The 25,193-nt window shown below is 45.8% G+C and overlaps 3 protein-coding genes across 4 annotated transcripts in view; 1 reads left to right on the top strand and 2 right to left on the bottom strand.

Moving 5' to 3' along the window:
* EFL1 (elongation factor like GTPase 1) overlaps window positions 1-3,415 on the bottom strand; it is an 82,677-nt gene extending 79,262 nt beyond the window's left edge. Inside the window, exons 1-3 of the mRNA XM_019640000.1 lie at window positions 3,315-3,415; window positions 2,563-2,666; window positions 1,633-1,700 (exon numbers count right to left, since the gene is read on the bottom strand). Of these exons, the coding sequence (XP_019495545.1) occupies window positions 1,633-1,700; window positions 2,563-2,653 (159 nt within the window). The 5' untranslated portion in view covers window positions 2,654-2,666; window positions 3,315-3,415. The remainder of the gene's footprint in view (window positions 1-1,632; window positions 1,701-2,562; window positions 2,667-3,314) is intronic.
* Window positions 3,416-3,446: 31 nt separating this feature from the next.
* Window positions 3,447-17,867, top strand: SAXO2 (stabilizer of axonemal microtubules 2). 2 transcript variants are annotated; one of them, XM_019640216.1, is made up of 4 exons: window positions 3,451-3,603; window positions 9,213-9,392; window positions 13,373-13,575; window positions 15,584-17,867. In XM_019640216.1, exons 1-4 carry the CDS (start codon window positions 3,566-3,568, stop codon window positions 16,522-16,524), a joined length of 1,362 nt encoding a protein of 453 aa, XP_019495761.1. In that variant the 5' UTR covers window positions 3,451-3,565; the 3' UTR covers window positions 16,525-17,867. The 2 variants fall into 2 exon arrangements, with proteins under 2 accessions (XP_019495762.1, XP_019495761.1); XM_019640217.1 differs by lacking the exon at window positions 9,213-9,392 and having other exon boundaries at window positions 3,447-3,603.
* Window positions 17,868-21,559: 3,692 nt separating this feature from the next.
* The window catches only part of ADAMTSL3 (ADAMTS like 3), a 206,349-nt gene continuing 202,715 nt past the window's right edge, over window positions 21,560-25,193 (bottom strand). Inside the window, exons 29-30 of the mRNA XM_019640227.1 lie at window positions 24,305-24,536; window positions 21,560-23,574 (exon numbers count right to left, since the gene is read on the bottom strand). Coding sequence (XP_019495772.1) covers window positions 23,482-23,574; window positions 24,305-24,536 — 325 coding nt within the window. The 3' untranslated portion in view covers window positions 21,560-23,481. The remainder of the gene's footprint in view (window positions 23,575-24,304; window positions 24,537-25,193) is intronic.

Here is a 25,193-nt window from a genome sequence, read left to right as displayed (position 1 = left end):
AAGCAGAGATTCAAAAAGAAGGCCTGCAGAGGCAACAAAAGGAGCCTTCACTCCTTTTCCCAAGCTAGCAGATTTTAAACACGTTTTCAAAAAAAAAAGAACTGTAGGGTAGAGGGGTGTCTCTAACATCACCATTTAGCAGATGGCTTTCATAAGCATTAATGCCCACAGATAAGGACCTGCGTTTTGTTTTCCAGGCTTTGCTGCATCAGTACTGACAGCGGCTTCACTTAAATGGAAAACCCATGGTCCCCAGCTCCACAGCCCTCAGCACTGCACTAACCTTTCTCCTCCCTCTGCAGGATGGTCTGTCTGTTCCCGGCCCTGTGTTACTTCTCTCCAGTCAAGCTTTTGAAAACTTCTTAACTTTTACATTTACTCATTTCTTTCATTCAAAAGCCTTGACAATAACTTACTGATATGGGATTGCCAAATTTATTCATCCCACATGTAATTCCTTAATTTTCAGAAAGGCTTCCCTTCCCACAGCTCTGGCAAAACCAAACTCCTAAAAGCTACCAACAGGGACCGCCCGATTGGCTCAGTTGGTTAAGAGCTCGCTCAACAGTGCGAGCTCTGAGCAACAGGGTTGCGGGTTTGATTCCTGGCCAGAGCTGAGCTGCCAACAGGTGGCAGCATGGCTCAGCTAAAAAGAAAAGGAAAAAAAAAAAAAAGCTGCCAACAATCTCTGGCCAAACATGACAATCCTTTTCAATCCTCACTCTTCTTCATTTCACTGTGGCACTAAATAGACACAGTTAATAACCCTTTGTGTACATGTGTGCTCACACACCACTGTGAAATTCTTCCAGGACTCTGAAATCTCTTAGTTTCCATCCTCTCTCTCTCCTTAGACCCCACTGCTGGTTCCCTTTTACCTCTCCAACCTCCTAGAAAGGCCTTTCTCCAAAAAGTCTCAGTCACTTGTTATTCTTTTACATACGTAAGTTTCTTCTTTCAGTCTCCTACGTGCTTTTTGATGCAATTTAACTTCTCCATCTCCTCGTCTTTGTTCCCAGCCACCTGATAAATCCTGCTGATTATATCCTAAATTCATTAAGGGGAGGAACGTCTCTATTTATCTACTGCAAGTAAATTATTCTAAGTCCTTTCAAAGCACAGCTAGACACGGAGATCTCTTTAACTTCATTTTCTAAAACATGATTTTCATCATGGCCCTCAGAAGCCTTCCCCGGGTACTCAGATTAGCTTTCAAGGTCGTCCATGACCTGACAGATCCTCTATACCAGTATGTTTCTCTCAGCATATGTTCCTCTCAAATCAAGCACAACTCACAAATCAGGCTTTTCCCATTTTATCCACGTTATTTCCCCCCACCTGATGGTTTCTTTGCCTTCTCACCCAGCTCATCAACCTGGGAAGAATCTCTTCCTCTGTGAAAACTTCCACCACTCCCAGTTGTGCCAGGACATCATTTGACTTGTTGCACTTATAAGATACTAATATCAAGTAAAATGGATTGGCAGCTTCTTAGACGAATGAACTATGCTTTTTACTTTTTTTTGGGGGGGGGAGGGGTGTCTCTAAGAACACAGCAAATGGTTCATCACATTGTACATAGCTAATACTTACTAAAATGCAGCAAGTATTTTACCAGATATAACAACATACCTTGCCAGCCAGGCGGCTGGAGATGATTCCATTGCTAGATATGAGGCAGTCGGCAAGAGTGGTTTTTCCTGTTAAAATAACATTAGTAATTAAGTCCATTTCTTTTGTCTAAGAGGGAATGGACTTTATAGAGTGAACATCTAACCACAAGAACTGGTGTAGCAAAGGTCTCCTATTTATGCCGAGTGAAGCAAGATACAAACGGCATTTTAAAGAGTTGAATTGGAGTTTTGGCCAGAATCTGGAAAGACACAGATTCTAGTGCTCTTATAGTGCTGAATGAGTTCCCTCCGACCCTGTGGAGCTACTCATCAGCCTTCCCTGAAAAGCTGTCAAGCAACTCTTTCTACTGCAGAACTTCTTTTTGAGTTGAGGCATAATTTACAGAGTAAAACGCACAGACATTTTAAGCGACGAGGCAAAAACACGGTGCCAATCAAAACATAGCACCTCTCTAACCAACAACTTTGACATGGTCACTAAAATCCACCCTGCAGGAATTGGATCAACTTGATCGTCATGATCATCTCAAACACCTATGACAATTCCCTTACCAGCCAACTTAACCCCGTTGGTAGCTCAGAATGACAAAAAGACAGCACAGTGATTTTTTTTTTTCCGTCTCTGAACGGAGGAGCCGTACTGGGTCAAACAAGAGGGCATACTTTTTACATTACAAAAGTCACTTCGAAAATGCTTCACGTTGGGACAAAAACTCCAATCCTCGTTTGAAAACACAAGGCCGGACACGAGGCTGCAAATCACGGGTCAGGTGCCTTTATGTCACACGTGTAGCGGTGCGCGCGGCGGAGGACATCCCAATTTTCAAGGACCAGAGGCTTGCTGCTCAGCCAGCGTCCCTCCGCTGACACGCGTGGGGACGCACCCCCGTAAGCGCTTGCCAGGCAGCCACCGAAACAGGAGTCTCACCGTGGTCCACGTGGGCCAACACGCAGATATTCCTGATGTTGGCCGTGTTTTTCTGGAGCTGGATCATCTTATCCAAACTATGGAGCACCATGGTCTCGCGTTTCCTGTGAGTGAAGATTTTACGTGTGTTACAAACGGCACAGGGGCTATAAACGCCGGCTGTTTTTTTCCCGTTTGTGTGTTTGTTTTTTAACGCTGGGAGGTGACAAGAAAGAGCCCGGGGCGCATTTCCTGAAGGGGGTTCTTCACCCAACGGAGGCCCCCCCTCCCCGGGGGGGCGCCGAAGCAAACAGCGCGTTCACGCCTCTACCGAAGGGAGTCGGCTCAGCCCGCAGGGAGGGGCGGCCGCCGTGCGTCACGCGGCTCCGGCTCACGGACGAGCCCTCGGTCCGTCGCTGCAGGTCTGCGGCCCCGGAGAGGCGGGGCGGCCGGCGGGGAGCGAGGAAACGCGGCGCCCTGTCCCCCCTCCCCACCTCGCTCCAAGCCCCTCCTTCCACCGGCCCACTGAGCCCGACAAGTTTGGGGTCACGTGCCGACGGGGCACCGGGGTCCTTCATGCCTTTGCAAAGAGAAGGCAACACCTCAACTCTCCATTCCCTGCACCTCCCTCCCTGGACTCCCAAGACCACACAGAAGTGCGGCCGTTCCCAGTCCGGGCTCGGACCCCGCCTGGCCCCGCCGGCCCGTCCGCCCGCCGCCCGGGTCCCCACCGCGCTCGGAGGACGCCGACGGCCAGCGCCGCCCGCACTTACTCGCTCGGGACCCCCTCGCTCGGCTCCACACTCGCTTCAGAGGCGCCCCGAGCTCCGCGGGTTCCGAACGCCGGCGCGCGGGGCGGGGCTGGGGACGCACGACCTCTGACCCGCGCTTACTGACGTCACCGGAAGCCAGCGCCGCGTCCGTCTCCCCGGGACCCCGCGTTGCCTTGACGACGGAGGGCGCGGTAAACCTGAGACAGCTGCGGCTCTGAGGCTCGGCGGACTGGACCCGGCGGGCGGAGAGCATGAGGAGCTGCTGCCTGTGTCAGATCTGCACCTGCGGGTGAGAGGCGGCCCGGGGGCTGCGGCCGGGGCGGAGGGCGGGGCTTAGACGGCCGCCGGGTAGAGGAGGGGACGCGGGCGCCGCTGGCTCCGCGCCCGCCGGCTCCCAGCTTTACACGTTTCAGCTCTACAGACGCCCTGCCCAGGGGTGCACGCTGACCTGCCCTCGGCCAGGCGGCTAAGAGATGAGTAAGCAGCGGCCGGATCAAGGCTGCTAAGTGGTGTGATCTGATAGAGACGGGAAGTCCTGCAAAATCTGAAAAGGGAGGAAAAAGAAAGGTCGGGCAGCAGAAAAAAAAAAAAAAGCATGGAACAGATTAGTGTACAAGTGCGCTGAGTTTTCAACCCCTGCTACGCCTCCTGCCATCGCCAGTTTTCCGTCCAAGCCTGACCCTGTTCCCATGTCCGCCCAACCCGCGCTCCTTTCGGATCCGAGTGACTGAAACCGGAGCGGTCTCCACCCTGAAAGCCAGCATTGGTCTCTGGGTCCTGCCTAACAACCTCCCACCCCGGAAGGCTGTGTCGTCGTCTGCCTCAGCTTCGCTGTTGACCTAGGGATTAGATCCATACCTACTGAATACATATCATCAATATGTCAATCTTTTTGTATTGTAATCCCCTCCAAAGGAATGCCACTTGGCATGTTGATGGAAAGCAGTCCCCCCCATTTCAATGATAAACGTTTATAATGAATCATTAGATATAGATTAAAAGATAAATTAACATTTGCGGTATGAACCTGAAAACTCCGATGTGCAAACATTGGTTAATTTTTTTTTTCCTAATCTTTAATTTATCCAACCCAAGTTCCGTTTCCATCCAGCTGCGAGGAAATTCAGTGAAATGGTCCAAGGAGCTGAGGCACTGCCAGGGTAACAATGTCCTCTGGACTTTGAACGCCGGTAAATGCTTCCCACGGAAGCATCTCTTGCTTAAGTTCAGGGACGTGATCCCTTCAAGACTGGTGGCGCCCCCCCCCCTTTCAGTTTATGTTTGAGGCACAAGGATCTTTGGCAAAGCTGGGAGACACTAATGTAGGGTTCCATTTAGCCAGCTCGTTTGCGATCTGGCCACCTCCTGGGACACCGATACAGAAGGGAGCAAATATTCCTAACTCTTCTAAGAACACTTTTCCTCTTATCTTTTACCTCCTTCCTCTCTCTGGGGAACTGTTTCCTTCTTTGTCTTTTTCAGTCCAAGACCACCTTTTTACCCTGGGGCCCTAAAAGACAACTACCTACTTTTCATCTCCAGAGGGACACCTGATTTCATCTCTTTCGTGGATAATTTTTTTTTTAAGAGACAGGAAAATGTATTGACTTCACACAGCTTCTATTCTCTGCCTGGCAACAAGTAACCATAAAGGTCCCGACTACCTGTTTGAAATAAAAGAGGAGGAGGAAAAACAAGGAGGACAAAATCATTGATATGTCAATACCTTGCCTCTCTCCAGGAGGATCAGAATTTGTCAGGAGCCTCTTCAGGGAAATTTTGACCTCCTTCCTGGTACTTTGTCATCTTGCTGTTTGAATTTTTTTTTCCCCCTCATACTGTGTAACTAAATATTTTCAAATGTCTTTCTTTCACTATATCAGTCAAAGCAAACCATCCATCTCCTAACATAATTTTCTCTGCACACAATTGCTCATGTGAGCTAAACTGTGATGGAGTTATTTTATGTTGAAAAGCAAAGTTGTGGGATGCTAGAAAAAATGGAGAGTTGGTAAGGATAGCCAGCTTTCTTTGCCAACCTGGTCTAAATGGTTGGGTGAGATTTGGAGGAAGGAGGAGGGAGAGGATGATGTTTATTAAAAGGGTAGGAAATCTATGCCTCAAGTTCCTGATGGCAGATAAAAAAATGCATACTTCCTCATTCCTTTCCTAGGATCTACTGAAATAAAAGTATAGAGACCAAGGTGGAAATAAACCCCACATTATTGAAAAGAATGGGAAGAGGACTCATCTAACAGATGAAATTTCAACAAATTTTTGGCATATAGAAAAACGATAGGCATGCTGACAGATAAAAAAAAACTGATAAATTGAAGTAGACGTTCTGAAGTAGACATGAGAGTCTGTCAATCAGGGTCTGAGACAGACATTGGTCTAAGTTGAGGACAGAAGGGTAGTCTGTATACAGAAAGAATTTGACCGCTGAATCCTAAACACCCATATTGTTTGGCCTTCCCCTCTACCATCTGCCCCCACCAAATAAAGCACAGGCAGCTGACACCCACCCCTAAGGGCTGGGAGGAAGAATGCTTCCTTAAGGCAATGAAATTGCTTGTCTAGGGAAAGTGAAGACTCCAACTGTGGAAACCTGCCATGAAAGAATAGGGCTCAAAATAAACTAGATGGTACAGTAGAGAGGTTGAAAAGCTTCAGTGCACGTGAAATGCAAAGAATGTAAGAGGGATTAAAGGTATTAGAAACTTCAGGAAAATAAAAAAGCTATACAATAAAATTATGGTTCAAAATGGAATGATTTTTAAATATTAAAAATTGATAGCATGAAAGAAAAGATAATTTAATCTTGAGGCTAGGAACGTTTTACTTTGAATGCTCTTAGGGTCACGATGTGGAACCCACAGATTAGAAAAGGTACCCCTGCACTCAATAAGTGGCCTACCTTTAAACAATATACCACAGTCACTGTAATGTCATAGGGTCCTAGGCTCAGAGCTTTTCAAAAACTAGGTACAAAGCATGACAACTTGGTTGTGTTGAAGGACAAAATCTAAACAAGCGTGTAATATATAATAAAATAAAAAGGTATAGCAGGAAAAAAGTCAGATGTCTTGAAAGGAAGGTGAAAAATTAGAGAAAAACAATTAGGAGTTAATACTTTTCTCTATTGTCTTACAACGTGGAGAGAGTCAAAGAAAAGTATTTAGGGGCTAATATCTTCATCCTGCAAAGGTGTATGTTCAGAAATGCTCTAAATTGATGGACTTTAAAAAAATAAAAAGATTCAAGTGTATATTTAAAGATACAAATGCAATCAAGGTGCTTACATGCAAGATCCTTTTCACTCAGCTATTTGCTCAAATGTAATGAAAGATCCTCTCATTCAAATCTCTGCTCCAGTGTCATACTGTCTAAAATTGCACCTCCCTGCCCCACCCCGCACTCTGTGGCACTTACCTGCTTCACTTTATTCCACGCGTTTAACCATTGCGTGATATACTGTGTGTTTCTCTGATTTAGTTGTTCATTGGCTGTCCCTGCCCTCCTCACTAGATGTTAGCTCGAGTAGAGGAGGGAATTTTTTTTTGCCTTTTCTTTCTTTATTGCTGCATCCCCAGTACCTTTGCATAGTTGTTGCTCATTAAATGCTTGCTGAATGAATGCATGATCATATAACACTAGGCATTTGAGTGGAATGGCATAAATTAAATCTTTATCTGTAATTTACGTTAGAATTTGAATGTTGGGAATTTCAGCATGTTCAAAGCTCGTAAAAAGCATTCCAGATGTAGCCTCCAGAAAAAAACAAAAAGCAGTGACAGTCATAAGTTGCCTCTAAGGACTGGGAATATTGGAATAGGAGGCTTTTGCTTTCCTTTATAAGCTCTTCATCCCTATTAGGTTTGTTACAATGAGACTGTATTTATTTCTCTGATGGGAAAGAAAAGTAAAAACAATGAGAAATCCCAACACTTGGACTTGGTTCTTGTAACTCGTGCAGCTCTGTTCAAACCTCCGTGCCTGGCCTGTGTACCCTATGGCTAATTTTTCCAAGAGACCACGTGTGGTACTAAATCACTTTGGCACTTTCCCAAAGCCTCCATTTCCTGTCGATATTCCTGAATGTCTCTCTTTTTTTTTTTTTTAAGATTTTTATTGGGGAATTGGGAGAGGGGAACAGTGTTGGGAAATTGGGGAAGGGGGACAGACAAGTTCCTGTTCTTTGGTTCTTCAGTCTAGTTGTGGAAGACATCGCCTCACTGGCCCATGTTGGTATTATCATTTTGCTCTTCCTGGATGAGGCAGATCGGTCGCTGACCTCTGGACGGCCGCTCACAGCGGCTCTTGGCAGCTCACACCGGCTGCTGGCCGCTCACGCTGGCCGCCGGCCACACACGGTAGCCCACGGCAACCCACTGCAGCCTATGCCGTCGCCAGCGACTCATGGCAGCCCAGCTCAAGGTCGAGCTGTTGTTCACCATCTTAGCTGTAGAGGGCAGTGTCACTGGCCCTCATGTGGGATCCGAACCGGGGCCCTGCTGCACAGAGCTGACATCCCAAGCCAGCTCTTAACCAATACGCCACTCGGCCGGCCCCCTGAATCTCTTGACAACCCTAACTGTGCATTTTCTTGGCTAGCCCAAACCACCCTCTCCTTCCCTCCCTGCACTACATTCATCATGCTGTCCAGTTACCTCCAAGCACACTGATTTCTCCTGTTTTCTTCCTGGAGGCCCATGGAGTCCGGATTTCCTGGGTGGTCCCGACTCATCTACAGATAGTCGACACTTTCTTCAGCTTTACCTGGCCTCACATTAGCAACCCTTACCACACAGCCTGGGGTCCCCTAATGATACCGTGCCTTCTATTTCAGGATGTGAGAGTTTACTTTTTTTGTTTACTTGGGTTTTTTGTTTGTTTTATTGCAGTTTTATCCTTTTCTTTCTGATTATGAAATAAATGCACAAAACATAGTATAAAATTCAATTAAGATCTACAATGTAGTGAAATTCCCTCATAATCCTATTCCCCACAGATACCACATGTTCAAGACTTGCTTTACATCCACATTCTTTAAAGAGAGAGCATACTTCATATATTATTCTACAACCCACTTTTTCACTATCTGCAGTCGTCCATCTTCCAACAGTCACGCATAAAAGTCAACTTCATTCTCGTAACAACTGCACACTATTAGCACGTATTGGCCAGGGTTCTTAGTTATGGACAATATAATCTAGTCTGGCTGAAGGAATTTATTAAGGAGTATATATAGCTCACAGAACTGTTGGAAGAACCAAAGAAACAGTTTTCAAACTAAGCTTTCCAGAAAATTTCCCCAAAACTCTCACCGCGGAACTGGGCTGGCAAGGCAGCCACAGCCTCTGCCACAATCAGGAAACTGCCACAGAGCTCTCATCACTGCCAAGGTCAGGACGCTGCCAAGTCAGAAAGCCACCTTCAAACCAGGAAGCTGCCTCCCAACCATGGGCTCCAAGCTCTTTGCTCTACACGGTCCATGTGAGCAAAATGGACATGTCCTGACCTCTCTGTAGCGCTCTCTGAATCTAAGCCTCCTGTGAGCACATCCAGCAGGTGACACATAAATTGTACGTGGAACCTGCCTGCAAGGGGCCTCGGAAATTTACCTATTAGCTTTTCAGTTTCTGCAGCAAAACAAGACTCATGAAATTGTCAAGCAAAGCCAGAGTTTCCACCACAGGAGGCTATAACACAATTTAGTCACTGTTTTTCTAAACACCATTGCAGAGAACACAAGGTTTTATGTTTCCTTTTTTAATAAAGCTGCTCTTGGATTTAGAGATCCTGAGTTTATCCGAGGTCTCTGATTAAAAATGGAATGATCAGGCAAAATGTTTCTGAAGGTGCAAATAATCTTTCAGCTTCTTTATGTTCACACAGGCGACATCACTGTCCACATGGAACCACTAGGATTTATGAAAATACTGGCGTGTACTGCCCCACAACCGAATATTTGGAGAAATATCCTACCTATGGCAGTGTTCTTCCAGCTCAGAGTTTGAAGCCCAAGCAAGAATTCCGAGCATACCGTGGTAAAATGGAAGGAATAACAACATTTAAGTAAATACCGAGAAACTATTTGCTCTACTTATTCTTCTCCCAACTCTTCTGGTCTTAATAAAGTTTTTTACCGCTGTAAATTGCACTCTTTAGTGGATTTAAGTGGAACCCATTCAAGAAGCAAGAAACCAGCTAAGTCACAACTTGAGAAAAACAGGAAGATGAGAATTGAGTTAGAATGACAGAACGTGAAAAGGAAGAGGGGAAATAAAAAGTCCTATTGCTATTTTTTTTTAACCTGCTAAAGTCTCTCATATGTATCTGCTTTCCGCTGTCACCAGGACCTAGAAGAATGCAGTAGCTTCTTAATTGTTTTATGGGTGTCGCGTCTGGTTTTTTGCATCTCTGATCTGTTTCTATACTTCAGCCTGCCGAGATGGTCTTTTTAACATGCACATCTAACCCTGTAGCCTCCCTGCTGAAAATACGCTTATCCTTTCCCGCTGTACTGAATATACATCGAACTCCTTCCCGAAGTCTCTTCATGGTTTGGTCCTTACTTGCCTCACTAATTTATTTTCACTGCAAAGCCCTTTGTACTCTTACGCTTACATCCCATAGGACGTTTTTCACTTCTGGAAAGTAGCAGGTTTCTCCTTCCACATAACCTTCCAAGATACTATTTTAGCTGCTTGAAATTTTCCCTTCCTCTTACCGTTTCAACATGTAGATCTCAACCCAGTTATCACAATGAAAAGCCTCGCCCAGTTTTCAGGCTAGGTAAGTCTCCTCTGTAAACTCTCAAAGCATCTTCCTGTTTGTCAGTAAACAAGTTTCAGGGTTCTGTGACAGCAGGAATTGTGTCTGTTCTCATCTCAGCGTTCTGCTTCTTGAATCCTAGTGCAATGCCTACTAGCACATAGTAGGCACTTGATATGTCTTCAGTGGGTAACGGGAAAAAAAACATCCTACGCCTAAACTTTTCATTTGGACTTACCTTTTTTGTATGTTTGTCAATACAATAGGTTAATTCTTTTCTTTATTCTGTTAATGTGCACAAGATATTCAAGGCAGTCTTTGGCATTAGATATAAAAAGATCAATAAATAAAGATTCCTGCTTTCAAGGAACTCATACATCAGACTTCTATAATTTGGGGTTAAAAAAAATGCTCTGCAACAACTTTCGTTTTTTTTCATTCCATTTCGCATAGAGTTCATTTTACTTCCACAGCACAGGTGATGGACAGCCGGAGTTGGCAGGAAGTCTGCCCTGAAAGTATGACTCTGGACGGACGTGTCACATGTTTTGGGATAATCAGATGAATAAAAGCGCATTTACCTTTTACTACTTTTTTTTTTTTTTTAAGAATTTGTATAAGATTTTAGTTGAGCCAAACTGATAACAACTGCCAGGCAGCAAGATTCCCAATGCTCCTTTACTGCTTCTTTATAATAGAGAGCTTCTTTCTAACACTTAACTAATCTGCCTAGAGCAACTCAGCGGGCTAAGCTTTCTCTCTGTCCTCCCTGAGCCTTCCACTCCCCGGCTGCGTTTTAGCCTCTTCACTTCTAGCTGGTATTTGGGAAGAGCAAAGAACAACTCAGATGGCTTGAGGAGCAGAGGTATGTGATTTCTACTATGATTCATCCACTAAAGAATATTTATCATGTGTCAGGAACTGTGCTAGACACCTGCGATCCAGGGGTGAACAAAAAACCGTCATGACTGATGTCTGTGCTCCAGGGCGCTGCATCTCGTGAAGGTGGCAATTCAAAACATCACTCTTAAGTGTAACATTGCAACAAGGATACAATCTGTGAGGGATAGACACGAGGTAATGTGGGAGCCAGAATAAGAGGTTTGACTTTATCAGGGAGATGAGAAGAATGAGCTAAAACCTCAGAAGAACTGAAGCAATGAACGCGATGAAGTGGGTAAGGAAGTGCTTTCCAGCTGAGCAGGAAGGAGGATGTTCTTAGGCCAGCGCAGCAGAGGAAGCGTGGTGTGCCTGAGGCGATGATGGAGGCCTGAGGGCCTCGGCCATGCTGGCTGGTTTTCCTCTGTCTCAGAGCAATAAGAAGGCACTGAGGTTCCTTTCTTGTCTGTCTGTTGAGGGGGGTAAACAAAGGGGGCAAGGAAGAGGCTAGAGAGATGAGGGCAAGGATGACCTCAGGTTTACATGTGAAAGGATTACTTAGCAATGTGAAAAAAGATTGGAGAGAGAACTGGAGTGGACGCAGGTAAATGAGCTCAGGAAACCAGCATGAGCTATTGTGAAAGCTTTGACTAGGATGTCGGTGATGAGATGGGGAAGAGCAGTTAGATTTGGGGGACATTTAGGAGGCAAAATTGATAGTTGATGAGATACGGAAAGGAGGTGAGGTATGAAGGGTGAGTCCTAGGTTGCTGGCTGTGCAGCTGAAGAGATGGTGATGCCAGTCACCAAAACGGAACAAGCAAAAAGGACCATATTGGTTGGGCGGGCGGGAACTGTGAGTTTAATTAGGGGCCTATTAAGTTTTGAGGTGCCACTGAATTTCCAAGAGGCCATCGTACATGCTGGTATGGGCTCAGAGAAGAGGTCTGAGCTGAGAGAAATTTGAGTCCTCTCTCTGTAGGCAGTAACCGAAGCTGTGCTGGAGTAGAGGCGTTGTCCTCAGGAGTGAACGTGGATGAGAAGAGTGTGTGTGGGCTCCAGTGTCAAGGCACTGCCGGCGTTTAATGGTTGAGTAGAGGAGGATGACGCGAGGACTTCCTGGAAATAGTGGGAGTGGGCAATCATGTCAATCACCGCTGAAGAGGTCGAGTGAGAGGAGGACTTAAATTATCTGATAGATTTAATCCCATAGAAGACGCTGTGACCCCTCGAGCTGTATTAGAGAAGTGACAGTGCTGGGAACCTGGCTGAGGTGGGCTGAGGCGGGAGAGGGAACGAAGTCAACAAGTCTAAGAAGTTATATTGTGAATAGGAGAAGGGATTCGGTGAGTTTTTGTGTTTTTTTTTGGAGCTTACGGATGTATACAGGTAACAGTAATACAAGATGGCTTAAACTAATCATAAAATGAGTGACAGAGTCAATAGAGTCCAGATGACCAAAAAAAAAAAAAAAGCAATTTTGAAGATTTGTAATAATAGTTAGCATATTGCCCTTACTATGTACCAAGCAGTGTGTGCGTGTGTGTGTGTGTGCGCGCGCACGTGCACGCGCACCTGCATGTGTATGTGTCAGTCCTTAAAACAACCCTATGATGGAGATGGTATTGTCCTATTTTATATATAAGGACACGGGCATAGAAAGGTTAACTACGATGTCCAAGGTCATGCATGTAGTGAATGCCAGAGCCAGGATTCGGACCTCGTCTGATCAGTCTGAGACTGGTCTCCTTCATTCCACCAGACGGCCTGTGTCTGCAGTCCTGGCCCTGCCACATAATGTACATAATGCCCAGCAGAGCTGGACTACAACGCGGCTCCCATCCAAGGCAAGGGCTTTTGGGGGATCCAAGGATGACTAAGACACATCCATACTCTAAATGTCATTCATGTCTAAAGGCCAGAGTTTATCATTTAATGGTGAGCCGGAAGACAGCATGACTTCAGTAAGAAGAAAGCACGCCCAAATAGTTTACTAAAGTCTTCAAAGAGGATGAGTAAGAATTTTGGCAAGTGGACCCAGAGCATACATTTAAAATTCTTTTCATATTCACTAAATTTTTCACCTGGATTTCCTTCCACGTTAGGAAAAAATTTCAATTACTGGAAGATTTTATTTATGTAACATCCAGTTAACTAAGGATCCGTTGTAATGATGTTTTGAAACTAGGATTTTTGATATATTTCTTTTTTCTTCAGGTATTTAGTCACAGGATAGGACATAAATTCAATTATTCCTTTCAAGTAGTTCATCAACTGTCACCATTTTAATATCTTCTTAAACTTTTCAAGTAAAATAAATCTTGAAATTTTCAATACTGTATTCAAATAATAATAATAATAAAAGAACCTGTGAGGCTATGTTTCAAATTTATATATTTCAGGTCGGATTATCGTCCTTATGAAATAGTCCAACAGCCTCGCCATGTACCAGAAGAATATAAACCCAAACAGGGGGAGATTGACCTTGGTACTACCTACAAACACGATTTTAATTCTTATAACATACAGCCTGTGGCTATAGTCCGGCCCTTGGAGAGGCAGCAACTTAAAAAAGGAAAGATGGACACTGTTCCAACCTATAAAGGTAACTTGCCATTTCAAAAATGAAGGGGCCACAAAACTAGAACTCATGTCCAGCTTTGACATCGAACTTGAAATCATTATTTCGATGTGTTGCCGAACTTCGTTCTCATGGCTTAGGAAAAACACTTTTCTCTTTGGTCAAAATAGTATAGTGAAAAAAAGACCATTTGCCTGATTGAAAGTTAAAAGAGACCTGGATTCCTGTCCAAATTCAGCCATGTACTTAGTTTTCTCTATCTCAGAACATATTTAAAAAGCTGCCATGGAACAAGCATTATGCCATATTTATCACATTATGCCCCCACTTAGATTTGTTGCTTTCCTTCCATCCTAGAATGAGATTAAACTCTTCCAAGCGTACTATAGTCTTTGAGAAGGTCAAATAAATAGCAGCCCTCTTCAAAGCCAATGAGAGTGTAGATTTCAATTCAACCATATCAATAATTACATTAAGGGTAAATGATCTAAGCATGCCAATTAAAACAGAGATTGTCATATAATAGAACACCAAGAAAAGAAAGCACCAATTAAGTGCTGTCTACATAAAACCTATGTTAAATACAAAGATGCAGATAGATTAAAAGCAAAAGGATGGAGAAAAGCATATCATGCAAACTCTACAGTTGAAAGAAAGCTGTGGGACTGACCACATTAATACCAGAAAATGGAGCCTTCAGAGCAGGAATGTTACCAGGGATGAAGAGGGACATTAGCTAAGGCTGAAAAGGCCAGTTCCCCTCCTGTCCCCTTGCCTCCCTTCCCTGTTTCCTGTGTTTTCAAATTTCGGTTCACAAGGACAAGAATATGCTTGACCCAGCTCACCTTTTCTTGCCAGGTTAATTCATAGGTCTCTGTAGCCTACAGATTGTCTGCTCTTGGCCCCCAGGTATCTACTCTCACCCAAACGTCAGTAGCTTGGGGCGGGAGTAATCGTGTGGCCCCAAACTTGGTCATCTTGGCAGAAATGTCTATGGATAAGGAATTTTTCTCTTCAAAGGAGGTATCCACATAATAAGCATTTGAGTTTTGGCCTTTCCAATAAACATTGTCTGGACTTTGGACCCTAACACTTTATCTTGCATAACTTGTTTTATAAATTAACTTTTGGTATTTCGAAATACATACATTTGGGTGACGTCCATTCTATAGTATTCCTCAGCCTTCTGCCTTCCTCACGTAGAAACAGAACACCCAAACAACCCTCAGCTGAAGTCTAAGCCCTTCAGTTTTCCATCCATGGTCTAGGGAAGTGGCGAGCAGCAGAATGAAGGTACTTACCACCAAATCTCAGACTGAGCTATGCTGCTTCCCCTCTAAATTGTGTATACTATTGCTCACACCTCTGAGAGCACTCAGTCCAGGCCTGTAGCATCCACACAGAGATGGATGCCTTGAGATCCATTTCCTGAGGAGGCAAGTTGAAGACAATGATCTTTCTGGGATAGAACGAGTTCCCTGGTAGCTTTGCTCAGGGAGTCAGTCCTGCGGGCTTCCTACAGGATAATGGAGCTGAAGTTCTCTCTCTTTCCAGGAGCCCCTCCAGAACCAGAAGTAATCCCCACATCAGTCTTGCCCACACAGCAAGGCCCCAGATTTTATGTTAGTCCCTAGATTCTGTGGTTGATTTTATTTAGCATTTTGTGAGTGACAGTGAAAATCCCAACCAGTTCCTGGGAACAACCGTAATCCCTCAACTCTGCCTACATCCAAAACACAGCCTTTTGGTCTTTCAAAAACTGTCAGTGGTTGGGCTCCAATGTTCCATCGTCTGTGGTGTAATCAGATGAATCTGGACGTGGAAGTGACATGTATTAAAGGGGAGACAGGAGGAGCCAGGCAGAGAGGAACAAAGAAGAACAAATCTGAGGGGCATCAGGGAAACTGCACACGTGGCTGTGTTCCGATTTCTACAGGAAGTGGATCTGGGCAGTGAGAGAAGTCATGGTTTTGAGAAAATGGTTGTTGTCTTCAGTATTTAAAAATGCTCTTTTTTTTTTCCCCCTCCCAAGATGATTATAGAGTTTGGGACCTTCAGAAAAGCGAACTTTATAAACCGAAACAAGCTTACTATCCCCCCACTGTGAAGTTTGGAAATTCGACTACATTTCAGGATAATTATGTTCCTTGGGAGATACGGCCGAGGCAGAGCTCTAAACCCATCTCCGTGGTCCAACGGCCCTCTGTCCCTTTCAACGGTGATACAAGCCATCGCCTCGATTATGCACCTTATCAACTAGAATCCAAGACTGCGCGGCCCAAAGAGGTTTACAAGCCAAGCAACCTGCCCTTTGAGGATCTCACAACTCACCGATGTCACTTTCAGGGTCTTGCTGGGGAAACTGCAAAACTCTGCAGACCTGCACACACCAGAGTGACACAAAGCGCCCAGTTTGAAGGGAGCACTGAATTCCGTGACAGTTTCCCACCCTGGGAAATCCCACCGCTGAAAGTCAAGAAGGTCCAAGAGTACGTCCCGCCTGCAGGGTCCATGCAGTTACACAGCACCAGCCATCTCGACTATGTTCCGTACCAGGCCACACGTGTCGTCCCCATCAGGCCCGTTTCTCACAGAAGTCGCCGTTTTCCTTTCCAGGGAAAAAGCACCACGAAGGAAGATTTTCCAGCATGGGAAAGTTGTCGTCAAGGACTCATTAAAAGGCAACAGCAGATTCCCAACCCAGCTGGAAAATTTGATGGTTTGAGCACTTTCAGATGTCATTATGTGCCACATGAATTGATTCCAACGGAGAGCTGCAAGCCTGTAAGTGTTCCTTTGCAGAGTTCTCATCCATTTGATGATGTCACCATGTACTCCACCGAGTATGCACCGAAGAAACAGGAAATCTGCCCCGCGAGCTATCCTTCTCCTCCGGGTTATATCTTTGAAAATACTAATTCCCAAGGTCATAAGTTCTTCCGCAAGATTACGCCCACAGTGAAAGCCTTCTAACCGGCAAGTCATGTTCAAAAGGCAGCTATCAGGATGTTGGTTTTCCAAGGGCAACACCGTTTTATTTTTTATAGTAGAAAAAAATTTATGAGAGCTAACACAAATCATTTTTAATCAAGAAAATTGGAAAATTTGTTACAGGAAATCAGGGTCTTAAAATTCACTTTTTGTATTGCTATGTTAACCAAGATTGTTCTTTAGTATGCCTTTCTGAAAGTTGAATAATGTACCTTCCCATCCAAACTATTTTAATCCCCCACATATTCTTTGGTAGCTTGTCTCCAATCTATTATCACTTATACTTGAGTTTACAATTATGGCAACTGTATGTATGGTGATTCGCATGCGTTGTCACTTCTGAAGCCCACTGGGACAGTCTCAAATACCACTGAAAACGATACAGGGATTCCTTTTCTTCTACCGAGTGGACAGTGAGTCAAGTTTGGGTGGGTGGTGGGGAAGATGGTGCACTGCCCTTCAGTGTTCAAATTAGTACGAGCCACTGAGGTGTGACAAGGAGAGGCTCCGTGGGCTGGGAATCAGAGGATCTGAGTTCAAGTGCTAATGACGTTGGTTTTCATTGGTACCACCCTAGGCAAGTGACTCATGCCTGGGCCTCAGTGTCTTTGATTGTTAAAGGAGATCTGCCCTGCCTACCTCACAAAATTTGTGTTTTGCACGTCAGCTCCTATGATGCACTGTGATCACAAAGTCAAACTGCTACACAGATGTCAGGGATCGTTAGTGAGTCACTGCATATCCTTTTGTACCTGTTGTTTCCTTTTTCCCATCAGGATAATTACCTACTCAGTAATCACTCCCTTTTGGGCCTTAACAAGGATTTTAAAATAGCCTCCTTTGCTTCAATCTTATGAGTAGTACAATTTCTGAGAAGTCTTGCCCTTGAGATCTTCCACGAGCACCGGAGTTGTTGCTACAGAGAATGGAGAGCTTGGAATGGGGGGAATCAGGTGGTTTGAATGACAGTATTTCCAGACAGGAAAAAGCACTGGCTAGAGTAGTTTTAGGGAGGACTGAGAGCACTGAAGAGATCTTCAGGGTAACCTCAGGTAATTACACACCTGGTTGCCACGCCCAGAGTCACAGTTCAGAAGACCTGGGCTCGGTGTGGGGCATAATGAGGTCCCCATCCAAGTGGAAAGAACACACTTCATCTACAAATTCTGAGAATTTCCTAATGAATCAAACACTTTAGGGTGAGTTTTTTCCCCTTTGATAAATGATTACATTATGGGACAGTATGATTTATCATAAAGTTTAGTCTTTTGTAATTTTTGATTTGTTTCAAATTATATATACTTGAGAATAAATCCATGTAGTTAAAAATTTTTAATTATTTAAAAGTTGTTTTTATTTACATTTCTATTCATTAGTCAAAAATTAGGATATGTAGGATTTTATATCTCTGCAACATTAATAAAGCACCAATAAAATAAATGAATGTTCATGAAATCATTTCCATACGCGATTTTCTCTAGAAAATAGAGCATTTTAATAAAGTCTTAGCTAGGTTAATCTGTACATAATTAGATAGTCTTGCCTTTTTAACAGAAAATATTGTCATGCACTCAAAAAACTAGGGAGTCCTACAGCACTCTGACCCTGGCCCATTTTCTGAGGCTGGGTATTCAGATCTCTCTAATCTGATTAGGAGGTCTCCTCCCTGGACAGAGGTCCCCCAGAATAAAACATCTACTGGGGTTTCCTGAGGCAGTTGGCCTTGGGCTGAGGACACAAAGAAGAAAAACGGTGTCTCCCCACAATCTAACACTCCATATGACAGGTGTGAATATAGAGACTGGAACAACGGACATGGGACACGTAGCCAGGGAGCTCGGGACAGGTGTCCCTAGGGAAGGGACAGCTGAGCTGAATCCTGAAAGGTAAGTAGGAATTTGCCAGAACAAGCACAGTGGGGAGGTGGGAACAGCACAAACAGATACACAGCTGTACCTCTGTGCCTGTTAAAGAGACTTCCAAGATGCGGAGGCAGAAAGCCAGCCGCCCAATTCACTGTCCCCTTAGCAGGAGACGCACCCTCACATCCCCACATTCTAACAGCCCTGGAGACCAGTGATATTACCTATCAGCCTGCCAGATCCCAGAAGGAATTTCTACCAACCCGGGCTTGGATAACTCTGATGGAGAAAAAAGAATGAGGGTAGTAGGACGTTCCCATCCCACCCCATCCCATCTCCACCCTGTCTCTCTGCACATACACCCTGGTTGTGGAAAATAAGATCCCAGACTTGGAAATGAGAAAGAAAGGCTTTGTGGTTTATAAGAACTGCACGGGGCCGGCCGAGTGGCGCGTTGGTTAAGAGCTGGTTTGGGATGCCAGAAGGCCCGGGTTCGGATCCCACATATGAGGGCCAGTGACACTACCCTCCACAGCTAAGATGCTGAACAACAGCTCAACCTGGAGCTGGGCTGCCGTGAGTCGCCGGTGACGGCGTAGGCTGCAGCCCCTGTGGCAGTGGGTTGCCATGGGCTACCGTGTGTAGCCAGCACCCAGCGTGAGCAGCCAGCAGCCAGCGTGAACAGCCGTCCAAAAGCTGGCGATTGATCTGCCTCGCCTGGGAAGAGCGCAATGATGGTGCCAACTTGGGCCAGTGAAGCAATGTCCTCCACAACTAGACTGAAGAACAAAAGGACAGCAACTTGTCTGTTCCCCTTCCCTCAATTCCCCAGCGCTGTTCCTATCCCCCAATTCCCCAATAAAAATCTTTAAAAAAAAAAAAAAAAAAGAACTGCATGGACGGCGCTAAGCGTGAATCCCCATGTCCACTGTGGGCTCTGGGTGATTCTAACGTGTTGGTGTCAGTTCAGCCTCTGGTGCAGGCTGTGGGGCAAGGGGGCACGGGATACAGGACAACTCGGTACTTCCCCCGCCATTTTACTGTGAACCTTAAACTGTTCTAAAAAGACCATTAAAACAAAAACTACACAGCAGGAAGAAAAGAGGGGTGTGCTCACCAGTCCTAGGTTGGGAACCCTGCACTCCAGCTTCTTAATACGTCAGATTTACACTTTCTTTTCTATAAAACTACGACCAAGGCCGTCTGAGCATCGCCGTGTGAGAGGAGGGGCCTCGTGATACAAAGGGGAGAGGGAACCTCTGAGCATGAAGGCGAGCCATGCAGTCCTAGGTTAGCCAACTTCAAAGAGGCTCTTTAAAAAGAGCGCTGATGATATCCTTCCGAAGGAGTCATTGTGTCCAGTGAAACATCACGACTCTTCCATTTATTTCGTTAAGGCTTTCGCTTTTCCCCTCTCTCCACCCAGGGCTGTTTTACATGGATGTGCACATTTCCATTCTAGGTCACAGACATGGGACTTTCACCAGTGACAGCCCTTCCCACCTGCCCGTGAACAGAGCAGTTTCACAGCTGCTCTCTCCAGGGTGGCCAGGGCTATTTCACCATCACCTCCAATATCCGCGGGGACACTTCATTTGTGGCCACAATGGACTATAATGAGGTAACAGTGTCAGAGAGGCTTCCAGCCAGCAAGCATTTAAAGATGCTGAGTCTACAAGAGCAGCAGGAACTGGATTTTCTTCCACAGACAGACTAGTATGGGACCTGGTACAAATTACGTCCCTTCGCTGAGCCCTGTTTCTTCATCTATAACATACACTTCAGTGGCTCCGTATCCAGAATACACCAAGAACTTGTAAAACTCCACAACAGGGAAAACAAAAAAACGGGTAGGAAGTCTAAACAGATACTTTGCCAAAGAATCTATACAGAGGTAGGTGTTATTGCTAAGGTTGCTGTAACCAAGTACCCCCAACCGCATGGCTTAACAAACAGAAATGTACCGTTTCACCGTTCTGGAGGCGAGAAGGCTGAGATCCAGGCGTTGGCAAAGCGGGCTCCTTCCAACGCCGGGAGGGAATATCCGGTGTTCCTCTCTCCTACCTTCCGGAGTTTTGCCGGCCACCCTTGGTGTTTCCTTAGCTTGTAGCCCTCTGCCTTCATCTTCACGCAGCATTCTCCCTGTGGGCACACATCTGCATCCAAATTTATGACAATTATCAGTCACAGTGAGATTCACAGACCTACAGGACTTCCACCAACGTCACCCACCTGAATGAGCACACCTGAAGGTGATCATCTGCCAAGATCCTGTTCCCAAATAAGGTCGCATTCTGGGGGTTAGAAATTCTGGAGGTGATGCAATTCAGCCCATAGCAGGCCTATGAAAGGACGTTCTACATCATTAGTCATGAGGGGAATCTCTTTGAGTTGGAAACAACGTTGCTAACTTTTCCTCTCTCCTGATAATGCTCTATACTGCTTGTAACCTACATGGGACTTGGTTAAAAAAGAGGAGGAAACGAAGAAGAAAAGGAAGAGGAAGAAAGAGGAATGTACACTTGTGAGATCTCTGAGGCGTCTCACTGCTTATCTCCTGTGTGGCTCAGCCTCAGGAAGTTAGAGTCTCGTCTCCCAAGTTACTGTACAATGAAGGACTTTAGTCTTCCACAAGTGACCTTGGAAATTCCAAGGCCTGTGGCGAACGAAGGGGAATCTGAGTTCCAACGCCACGACTGATGTGTGTAAAGACTCACTGCTAATCCATTTGCACGATGCAAATGATGGGAAGGTGGTGAAAGGGTCACTCACCGACTGACTGCTCAACACCAGGTGCAGACCTTGCATGTCAGTCCCCAGGCTCCTCACCGCAGACAAAACAAAAGGGTATTAGTACCTCCTTCTGTCCCAACTACTACCTGCTTCGAGGCCTGTCTCAGGCTGTCCATTTTCGGGCTTCTTTCCACTCCTTCTGGCCTTGACATTCCTTTAACTCTTTGACTCACAGGACATAAACAGTCGGTGTAAGGGAGGCAGAGGAATCTCTGGGTGACCCGCCCTGAATCTTGTCACCTACACCCCAAAGGACAGCCCAGCACATCGGACCCATCAGGGTTGTGCCTGGACTCACAAGGAGACAGACAAGGCTGCCAAAAACGACACAAATAAGCCACCTACATTTATACGGGTGCCGCTGAATAATTAAAGTACATTTATTTCTGAATTCCTTCAGGGTCATGAAGGAGAAACCCCCCTCTTACGTTATAGAAACAGTAGTAACATACAGTACACAGGAATGTCGTTTGACTAGCCAATGAAAAATAGCCACTTTAAATATACAAGGGTGGATCGATTTAATAAGAAATTTTGTTAATAAGAAAAAAATATATGCCCCATGTCTTTATTACACACTGTACAAAATAAAATATTGCACCTTTAAGTCTTGTTAAGTATGTACAAAGAGTATTTTACAAGTGACCTTTCCTTTCATTTAGAAGCCTCCAGCCATCAGGTGAGAACGGACAACCAGGAACTCATGGGCTGGTGTGTCCTCCCCCGTCTGCTCCCAGCCACCCCTCCTCTTACAGTAGCGCTTGTCCCAGTGTCAGTAAGGCTGAGGTCACGCAGGACGCCCGGCGCTCAGCACACGGTGGAGAGGCTCAGCACGCTCGTCCACAGACACACCCAAAGCCACACACACTGTTCCCTCAGGAGTGGCCGGGGACGAGGTCCAGCTCCACCGGCTTCAGGTAACTGTGTTGCCGACAGGCGGTAAGCAGCCTGGGTACAGGTCACTGAGACACTGAGTGAAGAGGGAGGACCGCTTATTTCGGGTGGTGTGAACTCTAAAGCTGTAACCGGTAGAACGTTAAGAGAAAGCGCCAAATCAGCATTAGAACGTACAATGTCATCCTAGCCCCAAGCTGCTTCAGCAGCGGCATTGACTCCAAACGTCACCTCCATCCTGCCACTGTCACTGTCACCAGCATTGGCTCCAGTCTAAACCCAATCCAACTGTGACCTAACCTGGCCCTAATCCTAACTCCCAAAGCCAGCTCCAGCCTGAGCCCTAACTTAACCTCCATGCTCACCTAACCCAATCCGACAACTAAATCTAGCCTGCCATGTAATCACCTAATCCTTACCTTGTCCCATCTGCAACTTCCAGCCTAACCCTAACTTACTTTGGATTCACTGAAAAAAACCAGTTCAAATTAAAACAGTTATTTACTATAAACAATTCTTTCCAGCGATCATGTTTCCTATTTAGATGACGTTCTTATAATTTTTCCCAAAATAAAACATCCCCGGGGATACAATTTTATGAATAAGTTAGGTCTAATAAGGCTTTGATTTGGCTGTTTGCGTACAAGGAAATAGTGCTTAGAAAAAGTTTCATTCACAGCTCTGAAAGTGTTGGCTATACTTCAAAATCAGTAGAAAAGGTTAACGTTCCCTCTCCTTTGATTTCCCAGATGCCTCATTTGGTCACAGATTGATTTCCATAGTTGTGAAAATGGCAGTGACATTTACTCTGCGTTTTCATCCCTGGGTTCTCTAAGGGCAAGAACCAGATGCCCCACCCCCAGGGTTCTTGGGCCACTTGGTGTTACAAGCCTGTCCAGAGCAACCGTCTCTTTTTCACAGACGAAACTTAAGGATCCATAAACCTGCTGACAGCCTGAACATATTAACAGCTACTGGCCAGAGCTTCTAAAAACGTAAATGCCTCATAAACCGGTAGAAACCCTAAAACTGGACCGAAGAGGACACCACCAGGTGCTGTGCTTCCCACGTCTTCAGGGTGCCCTGCTCTATACTAATCTATATCACAGGAAGCGGCAGCACGTGACAACGCACTGGGGGTCTTGGTGACGCCCTGATGATAAGGACATGGTGAGGTCCCAAGAGCCATGGCATGCCTGCTACGGTGCTTTTGTCAGTCCTGGAACACATCATTTCAAAGAGGTGGCATTAAAAACCGTCGGTGGGAAAATGACAGTACAGGATCTGTAACAGTGGAGATTTTGCATCGACCTCTGTGTGGCCGCAGAGCCGAGCGTGTGTGAAGAAGGACGTGGTTTTGGACCAGCTGGGTTGGGGAAAGGAGCTTTTTTTACATTTTCGTTTTGTCTTCACAGCAGCATGATGACCCCTCCAAAGGTTTATCCTTCTTGACACGCCTGGCAGCACCTTTGTTTGTAGAGGTCTAAGGAACACAGATTAAGATGCTTTACAGCCGTACAGTAGTGAGTTGTGTCTGTGCAGTCTCCTGCAAAAGCAAAACAGAACAAATCCCACCGCCATTTAGCACACTGGCTCATTAGAGACCTCGTTAAAAAATATCACCTGCTTTTAGGAAAAGCATATATTCATTGAGAGTGAAGCGAGTGACACTAAGCTTGGGTTAGGACCACTGCTTTGCCCTAGTCGAAAACATATCAGCCTCACTGCTCAGCTAGGCCAGGTAGCTTCTTGTTGTTCTCCAGGGACCTCCTGACCCTTCTGGCCCATGCCACCCATCTCGATGCTCAGAGCAGTAGCACTTAGCTTTTGGAGGGTCGCGGACCCCTTGCAAAACTTACAAAAGCTGTGGCCCTGCTCCCTGGAAAAATACATATACGGCTAAACTCTACGTGTAACTTTAAGACATTTGCTGCCTGTACAATCCCATCCACGAATGCCCATCTATGGGTGACACTGCCAGCAGCCGGGGAGTCCGTGCGGAGGCTGCTTGTTAGAAGGCAGGAAGCAATGCTCCCAATGCCTGACTCAGCTGCTCTCTTTCAAGAACACTGAGTTGCACCCACATCAAGGTCGCTAGTTCCCTAAGGTCCCAAGATGCCACATCCATTCTGATTGGCCCCTCTGACACGACACTGACCAGAGAGGCCCCATGGGGTATGGTGTGAACTTAGCTTCTGGGGCAGTCGTGATACCTGGGAGGGGTACGTACTGTCACAGGAAGGCCCCACACAGTGCCGCCAGGAGGACGGTTTCTTTCTCTGCACGCAGTGTCTCTCGGCCACCGGTGTGCAGCTCCTTGTGTGGACACAGTCCACCTTCCGGGCCTGGAAGCCCCTGCCACAGGCCGCAGTGCAGGGCCTCCACGGGCCCGTGCGCCAGCACACGTCACAGGCCCCTGCCGAGCAGTTCCTCCTGAAGGTGGCTCTGCAATGACAAAAAAAAAAAAAAAAAAACGGGAAAGGGGAGGCGTGGGTGTCACGTCTTGCTGGGCTCAGGCCTTTTACCGCACGATGCTTTCAAGATATTAAAGGTTCGACGGTTTGGACCCTGTTCGTCAGGAAATGGGTTTGCGTTGTTCATGGTTGACCAGGCAAAGGAGCCGGGCAATGACTCCCAAGACGCTACTTCCCGTTTCTTAGCAAACTTTAAGGGCTGATTATATAAGCGACTGGACTATATTCTAGGATGGCTATGAATTTATTTATATGTGAGCCATCATGTGTGCTGAGAGACATGCTTACAGTTCCATTCAGTCCACAACAGGACTTGTAGTCGGACCTAACCAAGACCATTTGGGAAGAGAAGACTATCTCTGGTTCCTTATCCTTTAAAATAGAACAGAAAATGAATGCCCTCCGATTTTGGGAAAGATAATTACCCTGGAGGACAGAGCCACCTTAATGGGGGCACTCTGGGGTACACGCCCTAGTTCCCTAGGGCAGGGCTCTTGGATGACATATCTGCACTACCTGACATTGTCTCTGTACCCCAGAGACGCCTGGAAGAGCACTCCAACTTGAGCTGGTTCAATCTCTCTCCCAGGAATTTGGAAGTTGCTGGAATAAGAGACGTATACATGAA

Source organism: Hipposideros armiger, unplaced genomic scaffold (assembly GCF_001890085.2).
Source record: "Hipposideros armiger isolate ML-2016 unplaced genomic scaffold, ASM189008v1 scaffold_48, whole genome shotgun sequence".
In the NCBI taxonomy this organism is placed as follows: domain Eukaryota; kingdom Metazoa; phylum Chordata; class Mammalia; order Chiroptera; family Hipposideridae; genus Hipposideros; species Hipposideros armiger.
Note: the sequence above shows the minus strand (reverse complement) of the source record. Positions and strands in the feature narration are given on the sequence as shown.